The sequence below is a fragment of the Crocodylus porosus genome, unplaced genomic scaffold (genome assembly GCF_001723895.1).
Source record: "Crocodylus porosus isolate Cpor-Errol unplaced genomic scaffold, CroPor_comp1, whole genome shotgun sequence".
Taxonomy (NCBI): domain Eukaryota; kingdom Metazoa; phylum Chordata; order Crocodylia; family Crocodylidae; genus Crocodylus; species Crocodylus porosus.
Window position 1 is genome coordinate 69,370,124 of NW_017728949.1, and position 16,547 is coordinate 69,386,670.

Below are 16,547 nucleotides of genomic sequence, written 5' to 3' on the forward strand. Positions count from 1 at the left end.
CGCAGCTGCCCATGGCTTAGTCTCACTCTCCCCCACTCCCATTAAACTCATGCGCAGGGAGCTGCTGCCCAGCCATCCCAAGCGGTCCCCCAGATGCAGAGGGCTGGGCTGGGCTGGGCCTGGCAGAGCAGGTAAGGCAGGGCTCTCCCAGCGCAGCTCAGCCCCCTCCCTGGCAGGCACGGTGCCACCCGGCCCGCAGGTGCAGTGGGGCTCTTTAGGCAAGACCCCAGCCCTGCCCCCCTGCCCTAGCCCCATTGGTGAAGGAGGGGTCCTGCTTCCAGCTGCAAGGGAAGCAAATGTGAAAGCTGCAGTTTTAAACTTGGTGCTGAAAATGGGTGCGGAGTTTAAAACTGCGACTTTCACTTGCCTGCTGGGGAGGATGGTGGCATCATGGGGCCCCTTGGCTGTGAGGCCACCTGCGGACGCAAGTTTTGCAGGCATGGATGGGCTGGCCCTGATAATGTCCCCTCTACACATTACATTGATGCCACACTTAACTTGCTAATTGCAATATAAGCAGGAAGAGTGTTATACATGCACCCAATTTAAGGCACCATAAAATAGGAATGAGCATAAAGTGTTCCACTTAGGATGTCAAAGATTTTTATGGCTCATTTTATGGCACTTTAAATTTAATGTGTCACTGGTGCCTGACAATCGCTTGATTGTTGATCTGGCTGGGATCTGGGTGGGGGAGGGTAGAGAATGGAGGTCCAGAAGGCTTCTGCTTCCAGTACTGGGGACTTTAAACCCTGGGCTGGACACTGCTGGCTGGGCTGCCAGCATGGGAGTAAGGAGGGGGTAATCTTTGGCTTACCCCACTGGAACTTTTAACCCCATACTGCACAGCACTAGCTGGGCAGCCTTTTGGGGGGAGAAAAAGCTTCCCCCCACCAGGGACTTTAAACCCTGTGCTGGGCAGCTCTGGCTGGCTGAGTCCAGGATTATACTATGGTTGGAACAAGCCCTGCTGTGCTCCCCACCAGGTCAACAGTCGACTGGTTATCAGCCTGGTGGGAACCATACTGGGGCCGATTCCTGACCCCAATGTGGTCCCCTGGCCGAGCTCATAAACAGCTGATTGTTGGGCACTTGGCTTTCAACTTGCTGGTGTGCGAGCAGCCTGGGATCATAGCCCAGTTGAGATCTGATCCCTGATCCCAAAATTGCACATCCTGCCATGCATGTGTAGCATGGCAGGAGGCAAAAAGTTTGAGAGCTGGGATCAGATCCCATCATGCCTATAAATAAACATCTGTCAGTAGGCTAGAAGTATGCATTATAATAGGAGGTTGGGGGATCAGGGCTGTCCTAATTACCTGCTCTATTAATAGACATCGGAAACCTGCATATATTTAACACTCTCCTGATGCAGAAGTGCAGCTCTATAATGTCTTCCAAAATGTAACTTAGCTAGAAGAGAACAAATTTAGAGGTGAACCTTTTCCTCTGAGGATATATGGTAGTGCACATTTATTTGGTGATTTGTGAACTAGAGAACTCGTGGTCTCTAGCCCAGATCCTGGGTATTGTTGGAATGGATGGGTTTGATAGTATTGGAAAAGTACATAGAACACCAACCTGAGAAGGTGCAGAAATAGGTGTGTCAACATCAGCCATCCATACAGACAGGCCAGTTGGAAACAAGCAATACTGGAGAGCCTTGGATGTATTCTGAAGACCCGAGGACCTGTTGGAAGGACTGAGAAGGCATTGTAGCCAAAAAAAAAAAAAGAAGAAGTATTAAGGCAAGACAGGAGTGACAAGTGCTTTTGAGGAAAGCAAGGAGGAATCTTAGACTGATGGTTTGTTTTTTGGTTTGCTGGTGGATGTGACATCAGAGAGGATACCTGGCTTCTTCATAATGAACACTTCTGCAGAGCTCATGGGAGTGATGTATGTGTAGATGTTACTCACTTCTCCCCAGGTGTTGATTCACCCTGAGAATGATGGCAGGGTAGACAGAGCCTCTTCACTATGTGAAGCTGTGGTTTAGTTTGTAAAAATGACGTGGTAATGTTAGAAAAGCATTACTACTTAGAAAAAGGGGGTTTTAGTACCAGGTTTTTCTAGTATTTCTAACCTAAAAATCCTTACCAAATGTTACAGTCCTTACTTCAGTGCAACTTCAAACTAAGCTGGGACTGTAGGATTTGGCCTAGTAGCTAAAGTACCAACACAGTGATTTCCACTAGTATTGTTGGTACTCTGTGCCCTTTACCTGACCTCCTGTGAACTCCTCCTCAATTAGGATTTAGCTCAGAGGACATAGGATTAGATAACTTCATATGGAACGATATGGGTGTTGCACAATTAGAGAATAAAATGTTGCTGTAATCTTTGAAAGCCCATCTTCTTTATAAAGAAGCTATTTAAATCAGCATTATTCCAGTTTCTTTTGTGGATCATCTTTGTTTATTTTTTAATTTTTACCTTGTTTTATTTCTTAATGTACAGTAATTTATGTCTATCAGAATCTCTCATCTAGTTTCTTTCTTGTAAACTCGCGACTAGTGAAGTTTCCTAGAATGTTGTGATTCTTTATACAAAAAACAGGTACTGTATATTTTTGACACATACCTGCAATTTGTCCGTACTAGTAACTCTTACCGAGTCAACAAATCTGATTACAGTTCGTCCTCAGACGCATGCAACAGAGAGGTAGCAAGAAGCCAATGGATGGGAGTTGCTAGGATCAATCCTCTTTCCAAGCAAGTAGGAATACGAGACAAGGAAATCTTTTAATCCAAAACCCTAATGGAGTAAGGAGTAATATTATGGTGTAGCACTTGAATTATGATGTGATGCTGATGCCATGTAATAGCAGTTGATAAATTATAAAGTTATATCCGTCTAACACAGAACAAGAAACTTAAGGAAAAGAGGATTTCAGTCCTAAAAATATTGTTTTTCTTGCACTTCACAGTACAGCTTCTGGGTCCTATTCTGTCTCCATTTTGGGAGAGGTTTATAAGGCCCCTGGCTCATGTAAAGACACCATGGGATCTGATTTCCAAACTCAACAATCATGTTTCCTCTCATGCATCACATGCATGGCAGGAAGTACAGATTTAGACCTGTCCAATTGTACCCTTTTTACTTGCCAATACAGGGGTTAAGCAAGGCAGCTAAGCTTGTCCTCTGAAGAGGGGGCAGGTAGCCCTACTGAATAACTGTAACTGTAGGGAGGCTGCTGATTAAGGAGTGGCTCACCACATGCTTAAAAACCCTGGAGAGAAGAGCAGTGGGATAGAAGCTGAAGGGACAGCTGTGGTGCAGGTGGTGGGCTAAGCAGCTGGCCACAGCAGGGGATAGACTGCTCTATAAAGGCCAGATCTACAGGGATCCCCTATTGGTGTCTGTGGCAGGACAAAAAGGTTGTGTTTGCATGTTTTGTTTGCTTAGAAAACTCTGTTTTATTTGGGGACTGGCTGAGGAGCTTCTCAGGGAGCAAGAGCCTGCTTGGAGAAACCCACAGGCAAAGCAGTCTGCTTACAAAGGGGAGCCCAAGATTATGGTCCTGGACATCCCCTGCACCAGCAAGTTGAAAACCAGATGCCTGCAGGTACAAGACCAGAGGCAACAATCCTGTCCCTGTCCCTGGGACTACACCATGATCTCAAATGAACCCTGGTAAAGTCCTGATGCCTGGACCAACAATTAACTAATTCCAGTCCTAGCCTGGAACCTGTATATGTAGAACATTTTTATGCTTCATTTGACATTTTTGTCACCTTAAATTGTGTCACATACAGTACTCTTGCCATTTGTCCCACAATTAAAATGTTCATTATGGCATAAATGTAACTTGTAGAGGGGGCCTACAAACTAGGTAAGATTCAGGCAAGAAGTTCTCAAATGCAGGAGCCAAGTAGGGTCTAATTCAATAGCCATATGTGACTAGCCTACCTCCACAATCCCTTGTAGGTGGTGTTTGGGAATCAAAAGGGTGCCTGCTCACAGTATTGAGCACTTCTGGGGCTTGAAGAGCTGCCCATAAATAGACCAGGTGACATTTGGAAAAGGATTTGGAATGCTAGTGATTGGGAAAGGGCAAATATAGTGCCCATCTTTAAGAAATGGAAGAAGGAGGTTTCAGGGAACTACAGACCCATCAACCTCACCTTAGACCCTGGAAGAATCATGGATCAGGTCCTCAAAGGATCCATTTACAAGCACTTGGAGGAGAAGAAGGCGATTAGGAACAGTCACCATGGATTTGCCAAGTGCAAGTCATGCCTCAGCAATCCGATTGTCTTCTATGGCTCTGTGGATGTGGGAACAGCAGTGGATGTAATATACCTTGACTTTAGCAAGGCTTTTGAAATCCCACAACATTATTGCAAGCAAGCTAAGGAAGTATGGGTTGGATGAATGGATTGTAAGGTGTATAGAAAACTGGCTGGATCCTTGGTCTCAGAGTGTAAGTAGTCAATGGTTCAATGTCTACTTGGCAAGTGGTATCAAGTAGAGTGCTCCGGGGGTCGATTCTAGGGCTGGTTTGTTCAATATCTTCATCCGTAATCTAGAAGGTAGCATGGAATGCTGGAGGGTAAGGCTAACATTCAGAGAGACCTTGACAAATTGAAGGATTGGACCAAAAGAAATCTCACGAGGTTCAGTAAGGAGAAGTGTGAAGTCCCGCACTTAAAATGGAACAATCTTATGCACCATCACAGGTTGGGGACCAACTGGCTAAGCAGCATCTGCAGAAAAGGGCCTGGGGTTTACACTGGACAGTTAGCTAGATGAGTCGACAGTGTGCTGTTGTTGCAAAGAAGGCTAATGGCATACTAGGCTGCATCAGTAGGAGCATTGTCAGCCAATCAAGGGAAGTGATTATGCCCTTCTATTCAGCACCACTGAGGCAACAACTGGAGCACTGTGTCCAGTTTTGGGCCCCCCACTACAGAAAGAATGTGGACAAATTGGAGAGTCCAGCAGAGGGCAATGAAAAATAGAGGTACACTGATACATCAGTCTGATATCGGATTGGTACTGATATAAAGAAAATTGGCTGTATTGGATATTGGCCTGATGGGGCTGATAATTTGGCTGATAAATGCCTGTGCTGTGTGCAGCTGAAGCGCAGCACTCAGGCAGTGAGGAGCAGAGCAGGCAGCATGGAGAGCTACCTCCAGGTGGTAAGTCTGGTACGGTGGAAGGAGATGGGGGTGGGAAGGGAAGGGGGGGGGCAGATCACATGCTGTGCAGTGAGGGAGGGAGCAGGGGCAGGTGCTGCCCAGGCTGGGTGAGGTGGGGAGCAGAGCTGTGGCTTGTGGAGGAGGGGAGGCAGCTCCCACTGCTGCTTGCACCCCTGGAGGGCATGGCGGGGCATGTGCTCCCTGGATCTGAGTGGGGCGGACTGTAGCCGGGGCTGCACAGGGCTCTACATGTTGGGGGCTGGGCTTAAAGTGGGCACTGGTGGCAGTGGAAGGATGCTGCGTCCATCCCAAATTTTGCCACCACTCCGCTCCCACCGCCACTGCCACCAGTTGCCCAGTGCAGCCCCAGCTCTTCTCAGCGCATGGGTGGAGGCAGAGCGTTGAGCTGGGGCTGGACCAGGCAGCTGGTGGCAGCAGCGCTGAGAGTGGAGTGGCAGCAGCACCTGCTCCAAGGCCAGGCCCCACCCGAGAAGAGCCCTGCACAGCCCCAGCTGCAGCCTGCCTCGCCCCATCCTGAGCAGATCTGCGGGGCACACCCCCACCCCCTGTGCCCTCCTGGGGTGCAAGCAGTGGCAGGAGTTGCCTCCGACCCATGAGCTGTGGCTCCAGCCCCCACCCCCCTGCCCTGCCTGGGCAGCGCCTGCCCCTGCCTCCTCCATCACCGTGGGGAACCTTGATCTGCCTCCAGTCCCCTTCCACCACACCGGACTTGCCAGCTGGAAGCGGCTCTATCAGAAATCGGATTGATATCGACCAATATGCTTCCTTACATATTGGGTATCGGGATCAGCCACCAAAATCTGTATCGATGCACCCCTAGTGAAAATGGTTAGGGGGCTGGGGCACATGACTTATGAGAGGTTGAGGCAGCTGGGGTTATTAACTCTAGAGAAGACTGAGAAGGGATTTAATAGCAGCCTTCAACTACCTGAAGGTTGCCAAAGAGGATGGAGCTAGACTGTTCTTATTGGTGCACATAACAGAACAAGGGGCAATGGTCTCAAGTTGCAGCAAGGGAAGTTGAGGCTGAATATTAGGGAAAGCCTTCTCACTAGGAGGGTAGTAAAACACTGGAGCAGTTTACTCAGAGAGCTTGTGGAATCTCCATCTATTTAAGACCCAGGTGGACAAAGGCTTGGCTGAGATGATCTAGTTGGGTCTGGTCCTGCTTTGAGCAGGGGGTTGGATTAGATATGACCTCCTGAGGTCCCATCCAACCCTTATTTTCTATGATTCCTTGATTTCTTTTATTATTCACTTTCAACCCATCCAGGCCCTAGATTTTTAGGCTTCCTAATGGGCCTTTCAAGCCCATTCTTCCATCTAGAGATTTAAATAGGCAGTACAAGCATTCTCATGGTGCTTGATCACACCAAAGATGTAAATACCACTATATTGAAGTTTCACTCCGTTAAATATTTCGTGATTTGGTGTGCTGGATTGAAATCGCTTTTCAGAGGCTGAGCATTGCTCTACTGGCAATCCCACTTGCTTATGGCTATTCTTGTTTAGTGTTGTTTTTCCTCATGCTGTCTACAATTCTTTACCTCACTTTTGTGACAGGGTCATTCCATTCAAGCCTATGAGAAATAATGTCTTATTTTATTTTTATCTCCTATTAAATGTCATAGAACCTAGGCAGGAAAAAAGTGATTTTTTTTCTCTTGAATATGAAGCCATTAATCATGTCCTCTGAACATCTAAGTCAGTCTCATGACATGTTTGAAAACATTAAAACATTTAAGGCTCCATTATCCATTTGTCACATGGATAAGCCGATGCACCAAGACGAACTCACTCAAGATCATGCAGGGCGCATCTACATGTTCATTAATACACTCTCGTTACTATGCATTAAGTTTAGTACTTAGTTAACCAAGTACTAATTCAATGTGCAGTAACTTACTCTACTGCTCAGTAGTGCTGGTGCACGGGGTGTTTTTTTACACTTACAAAACAGCCTGATAACACTGTGCAGTACTGTATTAGCCCGGTTTTTGACTGGCACACTACTGCGTAGTGTTATTAGGCTACTGTGCAGTAAGTGTCTTGTGTAGATGCACCCACAGTGAACTAGCACAAAAGCAGGAGTAGATGGATAAGAAAGTAACACCAGACCATAGGAAAGCATTGTCTCTGCAGACTTGTCAGCAATGACATATTTCACTCCCCTATATTATTGTAAAGCTTTGTAAGTGATACCCCAAATAAAATATTAGACTCTTTTAGTGCTCTTGTATACATCAGAGTAACATTAGTGAGAATTAGTGTACTGCAAAATGACAGAAATGTGTTGATGCTAGACTTGTCATTATGATTTGTAACCCAGAGTGTCCTAATATTTATGTTAACGCCCTCAATACAAGTGCCAATTTTTTTGTGATTTTTTAGTTGGCCTAATAAAAGGTATCGTCTCTGAACCAAGAGTTGTAGAGTTTTGCATTTCTTCTTGGTGTAAGGAAGGCATTAGCTCAGATTCATTGGTTAGTGTGCGGTATGAGCTGACATTGACCTCGGTGCAGGCTCATCTAATTAGGAGGTGAGCTGCAAATGTAAAACTCTCCTTCCTTATAGCTCAAGATAAGGGTGAAAATATGAAACGTCTTGCTCTTCTTCCTGATGTATCTGGACTGAAGTGTAATTTTCACCCCTACCATATTAGCATATTAGGAAAAGTAGGAAGGAAGAACAAAGGATGAAAGATTTTTTTTATTACCCCTAAAGTAAAGTCTTTATTACATCCTGTCAAGCTGATCCACAGGCTCAGTAATCTGGGATTTGTTGCTTTTCTTTCTTTTCTCCCTCTTTACACTAGTTTCTTAAATAGCTATTCTGCTTATTACTGCACTATCGCTGCATTCGGAGCTGACTCCTATTGTACTTCTCACCTCCTCATTCTGACAGAGCAGTTAGCTTCTGACTTTTCTGCTCCCCTTCACTTCTGCTTTTGGTGAATAAAGCGCAATTCTTTTACTGGTTAAAATCTCACTTTCTTCTTGCCAGCTCCTGCTTCCACTGCCTTATTTCCCTTCATTTTGCCTTCCCCTTTTCAGTTTATTTTATCCCCCTTTCAGCTAAACCTGTACACTATAGACAGAGAGCCAAAGACAGGCCCACAGTTCATATTTGTTTCTGACATCATTTTCTATTCCTGAGGTGTTCCTTAACAAATAATTTCTTTTTCATTTGATTTGCAGCTAACGTGCTGACACTGCACCAATCTTGTTTGGAGAATATTCCATTACATAGTATGTAATCTCTACTCCCCTCAAAAATCTTGCAAATATGACTTTCTTATTGTTAGGCCAGAACGTGCATAGTCATCATCTGCCTCTTTTATGAAATTATGAGCTGCCATACTAAAACTGTATGGTTTAAGTTCCACATTTTGTAAGAGAGGGTATGAATTACAGTTGTAATGCTGAAAATTGAACTATTCCCCAGAAGCAAGGCCAAAAAGATTTTGGTGTGCTGGAGAACAATATTTTATATGCTGTAATTTTTTTTTCATTGCAGTGTATTGTGTTTCATATATAGCAACGGACAGCTTTGTGTCTCACATTTAGCTCCATCTAGGCAGGGAAACTGGATTTATAGTCCAAGTTCAATGAAATACAAGCAAAATAAATGCACAGAAAGCTGCCCTTTAGAGCATTGCTTATGAACATTGTTAAGACATTCATTCATTTTAAACATAACAATATACTTTTAAATAATATTTCTCACTAATAGCTTGAATATTGAGGCTCCCCCTCTCCCCCCCACCTTTATAATATTTTTTTCCAGCTTTCAAATGTATTCTTCACATGGAAAATAAAGTTTAGATGAATGAACAGTCTATTTGCCTGGAAGACATGCTGAAGTTAAGTAACTATTAGAAAACAAACATCTAAATTTTTTGTATGTAAAAACGAAATTTCTAGGATGTATATATACACTTTCATTTCTTTTCAGTAAATAACATATAGATACGTTACATGCAAAACATGCTTATTTTTCAGTTAGTACCTTAAGAACATCAAAGGCCATAATATGCGCTGTAGTTGTAGGAAGATCTATCTGATAGATGATATGTGAGTAGTCTGAGAAAATGAGATTGTAATGGAATTCTTGTTCAGGCTTCAGAAAACAGCTTTTTATTTATTCAGTTTTTTAAAATGCTTCATACACATTACAGCTTTTATTATTTTTTTGAAAATCTTTTGGCAAGCCAATAACGTTTCCCTGAATTTAAACCTATTGCAACCTTTTTAGCATAAGGAGCATGATCCAGGGTATTTTTCAGTAGTACACTTTTAATGTTGTTTTGCTTAGGCATTTCTATGGAGATACAAACTTGGATGGTTGAAATGAATAATTTTGATTCTTTTCCCTGACAGGTGTATGAGGCAGTCCCATGCTACACTGAATGCAATCAGTATTCCTGGATAGTAGAGCCATGGTCTCCATGCAAAATCAACACTGAGCAAAATTCCCTACATTGTGGGGAAGGAATACAAACAAGAAAAGTCAGGTGTGTGATAACAAAGGCAGTTACTTTAAATATATAAAAATTAGCATAAAACAAAATAATTGGCCTTATGACAGTAAATATGTTATTCAGCTCAATGTTTTAGGTGAAAGGAGGACTGCATTGACCTACAAAGGTTTTCATAAAAATACGTCTCTGAGATGCAGTTTCATGTGTGTAAAGATAATGACTTCTTTGAACAACCTGCTTTAGTTTCTGTATTACAACTCTTCCGCTGAGATTCCAGCTGTATAGAAAACCTGGCTGAACAGAAAAAAAGATTAATAAGAGCATCACACCCGGTTTAATATGATTTTAATGGAAATATTATTACTTCTAAGATTATTGCTGCCAGTGGTATTTATGAAAATACTCAGACGTCCCCCAAGTTTTTGTTGTTAATATTTGTGCAAAAAATTATGCTGGGACTCTGCCGTCTGTTCTTCACTGTTTTTAGAATTGTTTTCTGTCCAATCAAGGAGCAGGAACAATGATGTATGATCTAGATGACCTATTAAGTATTCACATTCACATGGCAACTACACAGAGCAATCAGAATTAAAAGCTCACATGCCATAGTCTGAAGCTTATTTGTTACTATTCAGCAAATAGTTTAATTGAATAACAAACAGATATACAGTCGGCATCAATTCGCCAACCATTCATTAGATTCATAATTAATATTGTTTGTATAATAATTTAACCAGTGTTGTGGGACAGAGGTAGAGTGTACATGTATTAGCTCATCTGAAATCAGATGAACACCTCTCTTGTTTTATACAAGGTATTTTCTGTCAGGTGAAAAAAAATATTTATTTTTTTCCTTGTAGATGTGTAAATACTTCAGAGGATGGTGAAGGAGAGGCTGTGCCCAGCATGCTATGTAATCAGTCTGAAACCCCTAATGAAGTTCAAAAGTGTAGCCTGTACTGCCCCTACGAGTGTGTGATGTCTAACTGGGGACAATGGAGCAAATGCCCGCAGGTAACTATCTTCACAGTCTTTCTGGAGGGAGCGTTTTCATGTCCGTTTCGCAATTTCCTTTCCTTAAGTCGCTTTATGCTCCCTTTCTATTATTCCTACATTCCAGCAGCAACGGCAAACAGTTTTCTTGTAGGAAGTTGGGCTTAATGGATTTTACATCCAGCCTGGTTATGATTTTTAAATGTCAACTATTCCTACGAAGCCTGAGCCTCATAAAAAAAAAACAAAGCTAATTAGTAAAATACACAGTGAGTATAATGTGACAGATGGCCAGATCACCTCTCCATTTGGTCTGGGGGAGGAACCAAAGCAGGTACAAAGAGAACGGAGAATAGCAGCTTCATTGCGTATCTCCTGTTTTCTCTTAATCTCCTGAGAGGTGCATGCAGGAAAATGCTTTATACTTGATAGACCACTCTTGAGAGGCAATGTATGAGCTCAGCCATATTTGAACTGTGCGGTGCTGTGCAGCTCTGAGAAAGGAAGTACTGGGGCTGCACAGAAGACTGATCTCCCACCCCACCCCCACTCCACCAAAGCTGCAGAAAACAGCATTATCTGCACTGTTTCCTGTTATGCATCTTGAAACACCCTGGAGACAGGAATTGACACAACAGCCAGTGAGAAGATGGTGGCAGCAAGATCCCCCCTGTGAAGAAGAAAGAATCCTATTAGTTGTTCAGAGGTGCAGGCCACTGTTCAGCTGTCCTTAATCTTTGCAAATGTCATGCGTTCTATGAGATTTCCTTACGAATTCCCCATTCTCAAAAGGATAAAAGAAAACAAGTTCGGTCTTGTTCAGATTCTTGGCCCTTGTGGGCATAGCATCTAACAGAGTATTCATCACAGTAATTGCCCAGCTTTACTCTTGTTACTTTAAATAAGAAGAAAGAAGCAAGTTTTGTGTGGCTTTCCTGAATGAGCATACTTGCCTAGTGGACTTCAATGGCAGATAAACATTCACGGTCCTGTTAGGAGTAGAAGAAACGCTATCAAAAGCATGGGCAGTTTGGGGCAGGTATGTCCATTACTGCAAGCATGGTTTTTTGTCTTCCACAGTCAGGCAGGTTTCTCTCATTTCTCAGTGTTTTGTGTATTGTGCAGATATTTTCAGTCAGAACCGGTCAAATAAAATTGTGTATTTGAGTTCCTGTATTTGCCCCACGTAGAGCACCAGAGTTGTGATTCAGCGTAGCACTTCATTCCAAATCCAGGTGGTTTCTTGGATGTCTTTTCTTACTCTCACTGTAGTACAGCCCATACTCTTCTGAGCTGATTTTGTTCTTCACTGGGAGTCTCTTCAGGAATAGAAATAGATTGTCTTCATTTTAGAATTCGTGACAACCGAAAAGGCCACATTTTGATCCTGACCGAGAGTTGCAACAACGTACTCACCACAGAAGGATGTTAACCCTGACTTTTCAGGGCATCAGAAGTGTTGGACTTATTACAGTTTACTGCACAGAATATTATGGAATCTGTTCTACAATACTTTGCTGTGAATATGAGGCTACTGTTTGCTGCTGGTGTTTGCTTTCAAGTCGCTTATAGATTGTTGCCTGGATGGTGCTTATTTGAAGTTTCACAGACAATATGAGGCCCAGTGTTGAAGAATTTGCTACGGACCATAGTGATTACAATTACAATAGGACTTGATCAATAGGACTAATTGTATGAGTAAAGAGTTATAGGACTGGATTGCATTGTGCCTATGCATGCCTACAGACTCACGACTAAGGCCAGAACCAGTCATTGCACTGGAGTAGATCAGAGTACTTATGAAGAAACCAGGAGAGAGCAAGACTAGTTCTAGGCTGGAGGAAATCTGTGGTCTGTACTTGTTGAATAACATCTTGGCCTGTGAACCAACAATTCCTCCTCCCTTGTAAATTTTAGACAGGTCTTCAACATCATGTAAACCAGCTGCATGATAGCTTAAATACACTGCAGTGAAGGAAAACCAGAGTATAACTTTTGAAAATTATATTCTGAATTTAAATAGCTGAAGTGTACATACTGTGTGCATAATAACAGATGTGACAGCTAATGAGTGGGAATATTAAGTGTAGACAGTACCTTGTCTGGTTTTGAGATTTATTAAATAATTCTTCAAGTACAACCTACTAATCTAACAGTAGCTCAGTTTTTCAGCTTTATCACCAAGACAACCATTTGAGTGGTGACATAAAAGGAGATTCCTATGAGAGAAGCTACTTAGACTTCAAAAGAATAAAAGCTAGATCGAGTCTCTTTTAAAACTGCCAAAGGGCGGGGTCTTAACCGTTGTGCTAAAAAGAACAGGAATAGACAGCAGGTTTTGTCAGAATGGGTCAAAATAATTTTAGGAAAAGGCAATGTGGACATTGATTTGCATGTCTGCTGTCTATTTTAATGGCTATCCTAAGAAGAATAGCTTAAGAACAACACTGTCTCTCACTATTTTTGTAGTAGTGAGATGAGTAATTATTTTATGGTATCAAACATAAAAAGGTTCAAGTACTATCCCAGCAAATCTGAGATCAAGGAACGTCCTTTCATGACAATCCTACTGTGAGAGCTAAATATTAAGGGAAACACACTCGTATAGCAGTTAAATATTCACTTTGTTACCAGGTCAGTGGGAATTCTGTCTATGATTTGAGGTATAATTTTGATATCCCTCATTATTTCCATTCATTTCTGAGGGGTTAGTGCTAACTGTAGTAATGCATAAAACGCTGTGTACACTTGTGTATATGGAAACAAAGATGTTCTACAAAAGCCAGGTTAGTATAGGTTTCTTTAGGGACCTAAGATTCAGCTAACCAAGTGAGTGGACAGTCATACAGGCACTTTTAAAAATCTCTGTAGGAACCCATCTTTAGATTTAGGTACCTGAATGCCTTTTGAAAATCTGACTCCAAAGGACAGATTTTGTTCCATCTATTGATGGTCTAGGTGGATTTAGAGCCTAAATGCTACTCTCGTCCATGCTTAATGCACCTGTTAATGTATCTACTTTTGTAACATGCTGTCACATAACTATCATGATTGTCCCAAAAAGAGGTAGAATAGAATCACACTTAGGCACGTAAGTCCAGTTACGTGCCGAATACCTGCAATACAATTTCACCCTTAGGGCTTTTTTACACATGCAAGGGACACAGTGCTGGGTGCCCTGAAAAGCACCCGGTGCTATAACAGTTACAATTGTATAAGCAGCGAAATGCGCACTGGTGCAAAGAAAATGGCGGTGGTGCACTTTTGAACTAAAACGCCTTGAAGGTGTTTTAGTTCAAAAGTGCACTGCCACCATTTTCTGCATGCTGACGCTCATTTAGCTGGTTATACAACTGTATGCAGTGCAGCACAGTGACCGTCACCTTGAGCACGAAACAGACTTGGTTAATCGAATTAATTGAAGCAGTGGATCTCCAGCGCGTTGTGGGACAAAAAGGTATGTGTATAAATGCTATGTAAAGTTCTTGGTGTTGCTCATGGCTCTTCTCCTGCTATCTAACATCAAAGATTATATCTACTGTACCTCTGAGTGGTCGGTAACCACATTGGGACTTGAGCAGAATCTCCTCAGCAAGGAAGGAGAGTCTATTGGGCAGAGTGCGGGTTAAGATCTTTCCAACTATGAACAGGAATGCAATACCACAATGATTACTGCACTCCAGTCTACCTCCTTTCTTGAATATGGTAATAATTTTGGCATCTTACATGTCAATTCAAGTCTGTTCCAGATTTTCAGAATAACAACATGTAGTTGATGAGTTTTTTTCACCCGGCTTATAAATTTCAGCTGGCATCCATTAGGACCACATGATTTGTTGTTCCTTAACTGCTTAATAGATTTCAAGGCCTCTGGATAAGTTGATGGACCTGTAAGTTAGTCTTTAATGGGGTGTTATAATGTTGATGTTATTGCTTTGACATTAGAATTTTGGTTTAGGGGCTCTTGAAAGTGCTCTACCACGTGTTGAAAGAGGAGTGCCACGAAGAAAAAGCCCTCCAGGGAAGGACCTGGGGGAATCATCATCCATCCTATGTCCAACTCCCAATAATATTTATATACGTGGGGTATATATAATATATAACACATGGGGTAGATGGTGATGATGCTCCCTGGATCTTCCCAGTGGTCCACCAAAGAGAGCATTGGGTAGGCGAGGGCCCTGGCCTTATAATACCCACCCCGACATGCTCTAATGCTCTTCAGCTTCTGGCCTGAGCCAATGCAGGCATAGAATCATAGAAAGGAAGAACTGGAAGGGACCTGTAAGATCATCAAATCCAGTCCCCTGTCCTGGGCAGGAAATTGTTGGGCTTGACAAGCTCAACAAGGTGCCTACCCAGTCTCCCCTTGAACATCTCCAAAGATGGTGACTGTACCACCTCTGCTGGGAGTATGTTCCAGATTCTGGTGACCCATACAGAGAAGTTCTTTCTTATATCTAGCCTGAGTTTACCCTCCATAACCTTATATCCATTGGTCCTCGTCCTTCCTTGAAGTGGCTTCCTGAATCTTGGTGTTCACCCTGATGTACTTGTAGGTGGCTATCAAGTCACCTCTCAGCCTTTTCTTACTTAAACTGAGTAGGCCCCATTCCCCAAAGAAAGATAATGAAGGATAGGCTCTCCTCACAGAGCTCTCCTCATAGAGCCTATCCTTCATGCCTTTGACCATGAAGGTGGCTTTTGTTTGTACCCTCTCAAGCTTACCCATGTCCTTCTTGAAGTGCAGTGGCCAGAACTGGGCACGGTACTCCAGCTGAGTACCAAATAGAGAGGGAGGAGCACCCCCTGGATCTATTGAACACACAATGGCTGATGCATGCCAGAGTTCTCTTTGCTTTCCTGGCAGCCTCATTGAACTACTGGCTCATATTCATCTTCTGGTCAATAGTAACCCCCAGGTTTGCTCAGATGCTGTACCAGCCAGTGGGCCGCCATCCATCGTGTAGCTGTGGTGATGGTGCTTCCTACCCAGATGAAGGACTTTGCACTTATCCTTGTTAAATCTCATCTGATTCCATTCTGCCCATAAGTCCAATCTGTTAAGGTTGTCCTGGATCCTGACCCTATCCTCCAGTGTGCCTGCATTTCCCCACAGTTTGGTATCATCTGCAAACTTAATCATTGAGCTTTCCACCTCCCTCATCCAAGTCATTAATGAATATATTACAGAGCACGGGTCCAAGCATCAATCCCTGGGGGACACCACTGGAGACAGCCCTCTAGGATGAGGCTATCCCATCAATTACCACCCTCTGGGTGCAGCATCTAAGCCAATTGACCAGTCTGCAGTGAGGTGGGTGGACAAGTCCAGCACCCTCCAGTTTGTTTGAGAGAATCCTGTGGAAAACAGAATCAAAGGTTTTACTGAAGTCTAAGTAAATTGCATCAACCTTGTGTCCTTTGTCTAGATGGGTAGTTACCTCGTCATAGAAGGACACAAGGTTTGTCAGGCTTGAACTACTCTCAACAAAGCCGTGCTGATTACTTCTTAACACCTTGTCCATTTCCAGGTTGAAAATGATGGCCTGCTTAATAAATTTTCCAAATATTTTACTCAGGACTGAGGTCAGACTGATCAGTTTGTAGTTATCAGGGTCATCCCACTTCCCTTTCCTAAAGATGGGCACCAGATTGTCTGTATTTCATTTGTCTGGGAACATTCCTGAGTTCCATGACTCCTCAAACAGCTTGGCCAGTGGTGCTGCTATAAGCTCAGCCATTTATTTCAGGGCTCTTGGGTGCAGGTCATCAGGCCCAGCAGACTTGAATATATCCAAGTGTTTCAGGAGATCCCTCACTTGTTCAGGACTGATTTTGAATAGCCTGTTGTCTACACCATGTTCCCTGGGCCTCTGGTCAGGTGAACAGACCCTGTTTGATTTCAG

At 43.2% G+C, this 16,547-nt stretch overlaps 1 protein-coding gene across 1 annotated transcript in view; it reads left to right on the forward strand.

The window, feature by feature from the left end:
- THSD7B (thrombospondin type 1 domain containing 7B) overlaps positions 1–16,547 on the forward strand; it is a 549,335-nt gene that overhangs the window by 469,395 nt on the left and 63,393 nt on the right. The window contains exons 15-16 of the mRNA XM_019554526.1: positions 9,545–9,678; positions 10,506–10,659. Of these exons, the coding sequence (XP_019410071.1) occupies positions 9,545–9,678; positions 10,506–10,659 (288 nt within the window). The remainder of the gene's footprint in view (positions 1–9,544; positions 9,679–10,505; positions 10,660–16,547) is intronic.